Source organism: Berghia stephanieae, chromosome 9, assembly GCF_034508935.2.
Source record: "Berghia stephanieae isolate SIO BIC M18660-M18661 chromosome 9, UCSD_Bste_1.3, whole genome shotgun sequence".
NCBI lineage: Eukaryota > Metazoa > Mollusca > Gastropoda > Nudibranchia > Aeolidiidae > Berghia > Berghia stephanieae.
Genome location: NC_088368.1, coordinates 22,555,599 through 22,565,598, shown reverse-complemented (window position 1 = coordinate 22,565,598; position 10,000 = coordinate 22,555,599). Strand labels below are relative to the sequence as shown.

Below are 10,000 nucleotides of genomic sequence, written 5' to 3'. Positions count from 1 at the left end.
ATCACTTCGTCCTCCACTGTCCAATAACTAAACTTGAAGGGGGCTATGAGACAGTCCGTAAGGCGGAGGAAGACTTTGGAAGCTGGGTTGACGAAATGAATTTGGAGGTGTAGCCATACGCTACTACTACTACTACTACTACTACTACTACTACTACTACTACTACTACTACTACTACTACTACTACTACTACTACTACTACTACTACTACTAACAAGCATTCACATATTTTAATCATTATACTACTGTGTTGTGGAAACCGTACTTTCAAACCAAGGTATGTTAATTTGCCGGTCCGATGACCCACGCTATTATGGACTCTTTGTTGTAATGGAAACACTCTAATAATGCCCCCGTTTACTTATTTATTTGCAGGATTTGATAGCTGAATTTGTAATGGTCTGTCTCATTGTTGAAATGGAAATACTCCCAAATCAAACGAAAAATATTGTCAATAGGGAATGAGATTAGCGGAAGAGTAGCGTCCCTAGATTGGACGTCACCCATAGTCTGTGACGTCACCGGCCGAAGAGTTATTAGAGAGAGAACGTCATGTTGGTTGTGCGCATGCGTCTCTCGTCCTCGCTTCCGAGAGAGGTAGTTTTTAGTTTTTAGAATAGCAACAGTGTAGGTATGCTTAAAGTTTTATTTCTAAACTAAGTTGTTGAAAATTGGAGGGGACAAATTATAAATGTAGAGGATTTTAAAAGTTTCTGTTGCCATTGTGCGCATCGTTTTGATTTCTAATAAGGGAACTTGGGCATTTGTGAATATGTCATCAGAAGAGCTATTTACTGTGGTTGTTGTAAATAAATCGAAGGACAGGCTCCTGAATTTTATCTGTTTTGTTTGTGTTTACTAAGGAGCAGAAATGCCATGACATAAGACAAAAAGTACCATTTGAAAGATAGTCAATTTCTTTAATTCAGAAAGATGTTTACTAGTCTAATTCGTTTCAAAACATTCCATAAAAAGATCTGATCAAGTGTGTAAGGAAGGTGCCAGACAAATAGGGTCGTGGTCGACTTATGTTTTGGGATTTCCTGCTTTGTCTGGCACCGTTCATACACACTTGTTTAGATCTTTATCGTGCACTGGTTCCTGCTCATTAATTTCTTAAAACATTCAACAGTTGAGAGACTTCAATGCCCATTTCTCCTATGTGGGCGTCAAATATCAATTGGTAATCTATTTCTATCTCTTACCATATTATTATATTTTCACATTATCATGTTTGTTCAACACGTCTGTGCAAAAAATTTCATTTGGATAAATAAATAATAATAATACTGTGCAATAATAATAATAATAATATAATAATAATAATAATAATAATAATAAAATAATAATAATAATAATAATAATATAATAATAATAGTATAATAATAATAATAATAATAATAATAATAATAATAATAATAATAATAATAATAATAATAATATAATTATTATTATTATATATTATATCATCATCATCATCATCATCATCATCATCATCATCATCATCATCATCATCATCATCATCATCATCATCATCATCATCATCATCATCATCATCATCATCATCATCATCATATTATTATTATTATTATTATTATTATTATTATTATTATTATTATTATTATTATTATTATTATTATTATTATTATCATTATTATTATTATCATTACTGTTATTATTATTATCATTATTATTATTAATTCCTTGCAGGATGTCTCTGAAGAGTTAATATTAATGATCAAGTTCATCACTCTGCTACTTATTGCTGTTTTCAGACAACTAGTTAGATATTTGGTTCTCACGTACGGGACTCTCTCAATCAGACATTAAATGTTAAAGGTTACTCATAGCTATTTTTTGTGCTAATAATACGACTGATCATTCTCGTAGAACAGTGAGTGTTTTACTTAAACGCATATCAACGATGTATATTGATGCTATGCGTTTAGTTTTAAAAAACAACAACTCATAACACTGTCAGCTGGATAAAATGGACCAACACACAAAACTATGCGTTACCTTTAATGTTTATAGTCTGATTAATACAATTCAATGAGAACTACTCATTTTAAATGGCTGACAAAAAAAAACGAGTCGAGATTGTGCAGTCAGTCCGCTGTTCTTATAATGCTGCTGACATATTCAGTGTGATGTCATGTGTTTGTCACTGTAATTCTGGGGATTGATAATGTGTTGATATAAAAATAGTTTTGCGGTGGATTAAAAGTAATACTTTTTTTTCTTAAACTTATACCTGACCAATCGTTTCAAAGTGATTTTACCTCAGGACATACCTAATACTTAAAATGTGATTTTTAAAGCAGAACTTATGGAATTTGAATAAAAATTGGTATCGTTATTATGAAGAGTGAAATTTATGTTTTCAACGTTAGACAGTCTTGCATTTCCTTAATTTCCTATTGAATTCAAAGTCGTCCAAAAAATAAAGATAATTATAAATATACAATTTGATAACTGACGTAATTAGTTCTGCCCGGGATTGATATTGATAAGAGGATTTCAGGAATGAAATGAGTTCATTCAAAGAGTCACCTGCAACCACAAGATCCTTCGACTCTGAGTTCATCCCCGTTTCTATGACTTAGAACATGTTTCTAACTTCATTTTTTTTGGCAGCTTTATTGAAGTATAAATATACGCAACAGTTCTGAACCATTTTAATATGGATTTTGATATTGTTTGTTGTTTTTCTCGTGTCGTTATGTTGACATAGAGACCGAACACGTTCCCAGCCCAAGATATAATGGCGCTGAATGCTTTCATTGGAGGACACTTTTTAGGCTCCGTGCTTATTCTCATTCGTTTAATTCTATAGGCCGATGCTTTTCGGCGAATTAATTAAACCGTGACATCGATTATAGTATTATTTTCTCGGAAAACCAATACATATAGATCTAGTCGAGGGCGATCAACAAGAATGAATCGGTGCCAAGGTTGCCAATTTGGCAGATTTTCTGCCAAATGTCCTTTTTTTGGCAGAATTTGAAGTCGTCTGGCAGAGAAAAATCGGTTTGGCAGTTTGGCAGATATTTGGCAGATTTTATTTTCCGAGGCCTAGGGATGAATGTATAGGTCTACTCCACGTTTTCCATGGCAATTTTTATGTATTAGTGATTTTTTTAAACTTGGGAAACGAAAAAAAAAAATTTATGACATCCACCTTGAGAATTTTTTGTTTAACAAAACTGGTGAGTTTTCAAAGGGGGTACTATAAATAGTACGGTTTGGCAGATTTTTGTGGTATTTGGCAGATTTTTTAAATCCAGTTGGCAGAATGCCTGAATTTAATCTGGCAACCTCGTTGTCCTCTTCGTCATCAATATTTTAAATTGTTTTATTTGGCATGGCTAGGGAATTAAAAATTATAAATTCGAAGATGTTTCAACTCCACCCCTCTTATTAATATCATATTTGTTTTAATCAAAAGAAGATCAAAGCAGGATGAACGAGTCGAGATTGTGCAGTCAGTCCGCTGTTCTTATAATGCTGCTGACATATTCAGTGTGATGTCATGTGTTTGTCACTGTAATTCTGGGGATTGATAATGTGTTGATATAAAAATAGTTTTGCGGTGGATTAAAAGTAATACTTTTTTTTCTTAAACTTATACCTGACCAATCGTTTCAAAGTGATTTTACCTCAGGACATACCTAATACTTAAAATGTGATTTTTAAAGCAGAACTTATGGAATTTGAATAAAAATTGGTATCGTTATTATGAAGAGTGAAATTTATGTTTTCAACGTTAGACATTCTTGCATTTCCTTAATTTCCTATTGAATTCAAAGTCGTCCAAAAAATAAAGATAATTATAAATATACAATTTGATAACTGACGTAATTAGTTCTGCCCGGATTGATATTGATAAGAGGATTTCAGGAATGAAATGAGTTCATTCAAAGAGTCACCTGCAACCACAAGATCCTTCGACTCTGAGTTCATCCCCGTTTCTATGACTTAGAACATGTTTGTGTAAATTCTGATTGGATCAACTATGAAATTCTATCTGCTTTTCGTGGCTCCATCTCCCAAGCCGGTTGATAATCGAGGAAGTTAAGAAAAGGATCAGGTATTTAACATTTTTTAAATCATTTGTAGTATGAAGGTGAATTATGAAACACACACACACACACACACACACACACACACACACATATATATATATATATATATATATATATATAATATATATATATATATATATCGGGGCGGCGAAGAAGCCATTGCACCGGCTGAAACAATTTTGTTGGCGATAATCTTTTTTTTTAAAGGTTGAGATAATAAATATTATAATTCGATCATGTTTTGACTTTTATACATTCTGATCACCCTCTGTTAAAAATCTTGGCATCTTTATGGATGAAAATATGACACATAACATATCTTGCTCAATGCCTAATAAATTTCCAACTTTACAGAATTGGCAAAATTAATTACAAACTCCATAAAAACAGATATGACAACAACCTAGATTACATCTTTGGCTTTTTCAAAACTTGACTATTGTAACTCTCCCTTTTTTTTAACCTCACCAGCGAAAGAATGAAGAATTATCAGGCTGCAAAGAATTCAAAACAATGCTGCAACACCTCTGCTAAAAGAGATTCATTGGCTTCCTGTTAACTTTCTCCTTATATTAACGATCATTTTCAGTATTTTCCCAAAATGGCAGGCATACCCAGCAAAAAAAAAAAAAAAAAAAAAAATTTAAACACAAACAATCTCTCTACAAAATAACTTAATGTTCTTATTAATTAAACAAAGATCATTCTTCGAAGTTTGTGATGTACAAAATAAAACAGATTTTTAAAAGAAATGTATAATGTGTCGTAACGAATTCTGTGACGATTTTGCTGCAGGTGGTAAGGAGAGGGTTAAGGAATGAATACTGTACAAAGTTCTGACATTGTGTTTCAATACATATCAACCAACTTATCTTTATGATAAATTGGAGTTATATACAACAATCCTATCCCTTCGTTCGTCATCCGATGGAAAATTGCTTGTCACTCATAGAAAGAACTCTTACGTATCGCGTGGAGGACGATCCTTTTTCTAGAGACATCCCAACCCTCTGGAACAAAGAAATAATTTAGCATTCTTCATCGGAAGATATGTTTAAAAATCATCTTAAGACTTTGTTATTTTCCAAATTGATTTGCTGATGCCCTTCCCCTGTAAAGCGCTCTGAGCACTTCCTCGTGATATGAGAGAGCGCTCAACAAATATGATAATAATAATAATAATAATAATAATAATAATAATAATAATAATAATAATAATAATAATAATAATAATAATAACAATAATAATAATAATACTAATAATAATACTAATGATAATAATACTAATAAATAATAATAATAATAATAATCATAATAATATAAAATAATAAATAATAATAATAATAATAATAAAATAATAATAATAATAATAATAATAATAATAATAATAATAATAAAATAATAATAATAATAATAATAATAATAATATAATAATAATAATAATAATATATAATTATATATATTAATATTATTATATTATTATTATTATTATTATTATTATTATTATTTTTATTATTATTATTATTATTATTATTATTATTATTATTATTATCCCTCCCGTCCCCTCCATCCCCACCCCTCCCTCTCCGCTCTCTCTCTCTCTCCTCTCCTCTCTCTCCCTCTCTCTCTCCTCTCTCTCTCTCCCCTCTCTTCTCTCTATCTCTCTCTCTATCTCTCTCTCTCTCTCTCTCTATCTCTCCCACCGCTTTCTCCTCTCATCTCTCTTCCCCCCCCCTCTATCTCTCTCCTCTATTTCTCTCTCTGGCTCTCTCTCTCGCTGTCTCTCTCTCTCTCTCTCTCTCTCTCTCTCTCTCTCTCTCTCTCTCTCTCTCTCTCTCTCTCCTTTCAACACAGGCCTATATCTTAACTATTTAAACAAAAAACAAACAAAAAATCCCTTTATTCATCCCATAGGGGAAAATTGTCTCTAGGGTCTATTCCAAGGGAAGACTGAAATAACCCAGGCGTCAGCCGCAGTGCAGCGCCACAATTTGAGCTAGGGCGAGATGGCTTGCTCAAGGCCACACAGAGCAGCGGCGAGTGGTCGAACTCGGTACTTTTCGGGTACGAAGCAAAGACCGTACCGCTGAGCCACGCTGCCCCCATCAATATCAATATCACATGTTAAACATCAGGTTGATTCCCACATAATACCGTTTTGAGACGATCGACCAGAAATTTGATTTTTGCGTTGTGGTTCCCAATCTTGTCTTGTGAACCCGGTCTAGTATTGATCATTTTGTGTTTTACAATCCGGCTATGTGGTCTAGTGGTATGACACTCGCTTTCGAATCGGAAGTCCTGAGTTCGAGCCTCGCTCGGCGCATAGGTGAGCCCTTGGAAAAGGCTCTTTGCTCACCGTACTCAGGTGTAAAATGATCACCTGGCCGTTAACAGCGTTGTCTCTGTCCGAAAAAAAATAATTGGTAATATCGCCTTACGGGCGTTTTATCCCGTCCTACATCTTAGGTGTTGCTGTTGGCCAGGTACCCCTTGTAAAGCGCTCTGAGCACGTTTAGTGGCGCTATAAAAAAAAATCACCAAAAGCTTAAAATAAATTCTGCGCACTTCTTTTATTGTTTTTGTTTGTTTGTTTGTTTTTGTTTAATTGTTTTTTTTTTTGTTTGTTTTTGTTTTCTGAAACAGATTTCAATCTCCATCGAACCATATTGAGGTGATCAACGATGGAAGAGTACGATGAAAGACAGATATGGAGAGTTTTTCACGCAGCTCGCAATGGAAATCAGGACGCACTTCAGAGATACCTCAGTCTTGGATTTCCAGTGAATGCTGCAGATGAAAACGGGGAGACGTTACTGCATAAAGCGGCGTTCTCGGGTCAGCTGGACGTTGTGAACTTCCTTTTGGACAGAGGAGCTAATATCGACGATATGGATTGGCGTCTGCGCCAAACAGCGGTTATCCGGGCAGCCCGTATTGGCCATTATGCTAGTCTTGATTTGCTTATTAGAAGAGGCGCAAATTTGAACTTTGAAGATCATCAGTCACATACGGCTCTAATGAAAGCATGTGCTAGTGGTCACACTTCATGTGTTCAGCTGCTCATTCAGGAAAATGTTATGCTGAACTCTCCAGACAGGTCTGGACTAACCGCTCTCATGAAGGCAGCTTATATTGGTAACCTTGAAATTGTTACAATGCTCATCGGTGCCGGAGCCAACATGAATCTTGCCGACGTCAGCGGCAACACGGCTTTGAAAATTGCAGTATTTGGGGGACATGTAGATTGCGTCAGAGTGCTCTTGTGTAATGACGCCGACTTGTGTGCTCGAGATGTGCTTGTTAACGTTATGGTAAATTGGTATCCAGAGGCGAACAGAAGCCAAGAACAGCTTCAAAGAGATTTTCAGTGTGTAAAGATGCTGTGTATACGAGGAGCGTATGTAAACGCGAGAGACAACAGAGGTAACACATTGCTCATGTGTGCTGTTACGATTGGATTTTTGGAATGTGTTCGATTTTTGTGTGACAGGTTAGAAATAAATGTGAACGTGTGTAATATTTCTGGGGAAACCCCGTTGATGATCGCTGCTAAAATGGGGCGTGTGGACATTGCGACAGCGTGTTTGGACAAGGGTGCCGGGGTAAACGTTGTGGATATGTCCGGCTACACAGCGATTATGCACGCTGCCTATCATGACCATCCGTCGTGTGTTGAGATTCTTGCAGCACGCAGGGCTGACGTGAACGTTGTCGACAGATTGCGTTGGACCCCATTGATGCACATGGCCCATAACGGGCACGTGCACTGTGTTGAAAACCTTATTCAATACCGTGCCCTAGTAGATAAAAGAAACGTTGACGGCAACACTGCCTGTGATTTAGCCCGGCAAAACAACCACCAAGAAGTAATGCAAGTGCTGCTCAATCACTTGGACGAGTAAGGGCTAACTCACACCGGAGACTGACTCCGACGACTAGACACTGCCGTCCTCTGCTGTCTTCCGGATAAAGACGTCGGACACGGACAAACTACTAAGAATAAAGAGAAGAGCCGCTCGACCTACCCATACCAAGCACCCGGCGGACTCTGAGGTGTTCTTTTTTTTCCTTTATGAGAGTGATTTTTATTCCCATTGTTTTACTATTCACAAAGAGAGAGAGAGAGAGAGAGAGAGAGAGAGAGAGAGAGAGAGAGAGAGTAATCAATTTTATTTTTTCAATGAATCATGCTCTGATTTGTAAAGTCATGTTTCAATATAATGTTGCATTGCAATTGACAAAATGGAGTTATTAGATATTATTGGTATGTTGATTTGACATTGTTTACTTTGGGGGCGTTTTTTATTTTGTTTTGTTTCTTTTTTATTTTACTGACATTTTCAAAAGATTTTATATTAAGTTTTAATGTGCGTTTGAGTGAGTGAGAAAGAAAGAAAGAAAGAAAGAAAGAAAGAGAGAGAGAGAGAGAGAGAGAGAGAGGGGGGGGATAGAGAGAGAGAGGGAGAGAGAGAGAGAGAGAGACAGAGAGAGAGAGGGGGGGGGGGGGAAGAAATTAACCAAATTTAGTATTTTCAGTGAACATGTAGTATATTAATATGAAGTGTACTCTGAATGTGTAAAGTCATGTTTCAATATAATGTTGCATTGCAATTGACAAAATGGAGTTATTAGATATTAACGATATGTTGATTTTACATTGTTTACTTTGGGTTTTTGTTGTTGTTGTTGTTTTTTTTACTGTTGTTTTTGTTGTTATTTTTAAAAAATATTTTCAATAGTTTTAAAAATTAAGTTTGTGTGTGTGTGTGTGTGTAAGAAAGAAAGAAAGAAGAGAGAGAGAGAGAGAGAGAGAGAGAGAGAGAGAGAGAGAGAGAGAGCGGGGGGGGGGGGGAGGGGGAGAAAGAAAGTAATCAAATTTATTATTTTCAAGGAATCATGTAAAATATACTCTTATACTTGTAAAGTCATGTTTCAATATAATGTTGCATTGCAATTGACAAAATGGAGTTATTAGATATTATTGGTATGTTGATTTGACATTGTTTACTTTGGGGAGGGGGGGGGGGGGGGGGGGGAGTTGTTTGTTCTTTTAAAACTGATATTTTCAATAGTTAAAAAAAAAAGTTTTAGTGTTTGTGTGAATGAGAGAGAAAGAAAGAAATAAAGAAGAGAGTGAGAGACACAGAGAGAGAGAGAGAGAGAGAGAGAGAGAAAGAAAGAAAGAGAAAGAGAGAGAGAGAGAGAGAGAGAGAGAGAGAGAGAGAGAGAGAGAGAGAGAGTTGTCATCTTTTTAAAAATATATCTTGGGGTATGTTGATGTTAAGTAAACCCTGAGTTGTTTTCTCTTTGTTTCATACGTTTAGTGTTGCCATTGACAAAAAAGGATTAAATTAACAAAAAAGCTAGAAATTGGTATACAAATATGGCCTGGGAAATGGGACTTTAGGCTATAATACAAACGTTGCACTTTGTAAACATAGAAACCTAAAAATTCAAATTGAAATCTTTAATAAATTGTTATATGGAATTTCTAACTCAGAGTCAAGCAATAGCAAGCCCCGTGGGTTAACAATCACCCTTGTTGACAGCTAAACTTGAACTCAACTCATCAGTTAAGTCACTCGTTTAGTTTGAATAGACGATGGGTTACAATTCATTCAGTATAAATGATGGTCTTAACACTTGCCTCCCTAGACACGAGCTAAAAAAGCGAGTTTATGACTAAAAGTTTATGGAAACCCCTCATGACACTTGCCAATGTACTTGAGTTTGAGGCTTGAAAAGTAAATAGCATATTACTCAACATCATTTTTATTAGTTTCTATAGAAGAGAATGATCCTTTGCCACGGAAACGACCGCCATATTTATAGTTAAAAACAGTCACAAAAACAAACAAACGAATGTCTCCTAGATATTAATTTCTTTCCGATTTGTGTCTCATCTCATCAAT

General features: G+C 35.3%; 1 protein-coding gene across 1 annotated transcript; it reads left to right on the top strand.

The window, feature by feature from the left end:
• Window positions 1-2,539: 2,539 nt before the first annotated feature.
• Window positions 2,540-8,862, top strand: LOC144979875 (uncharacterized). The gene is made up of 3 exons (XM_078927108.1): window positions 2,540-2,647; window positions 3,651-4,090; window positions 6,732-8,862. The coding sequence occupies exon 3, from the start codon at window positions 6,770-6,772 to the stop codon at window positions 7,988-7,990; it is 1,221 nt and encodes a 406-aa protein (XP_078783234.1). The 5' UTR covers window positions 2,540-2,647; window positions 3,651-4,090; window positions 6,732-6,769; the 3' UTR covers window positions 7,991-8,862.
• Window positions 8,863-10,000: the final 1,138 nt, after the last annotated feature.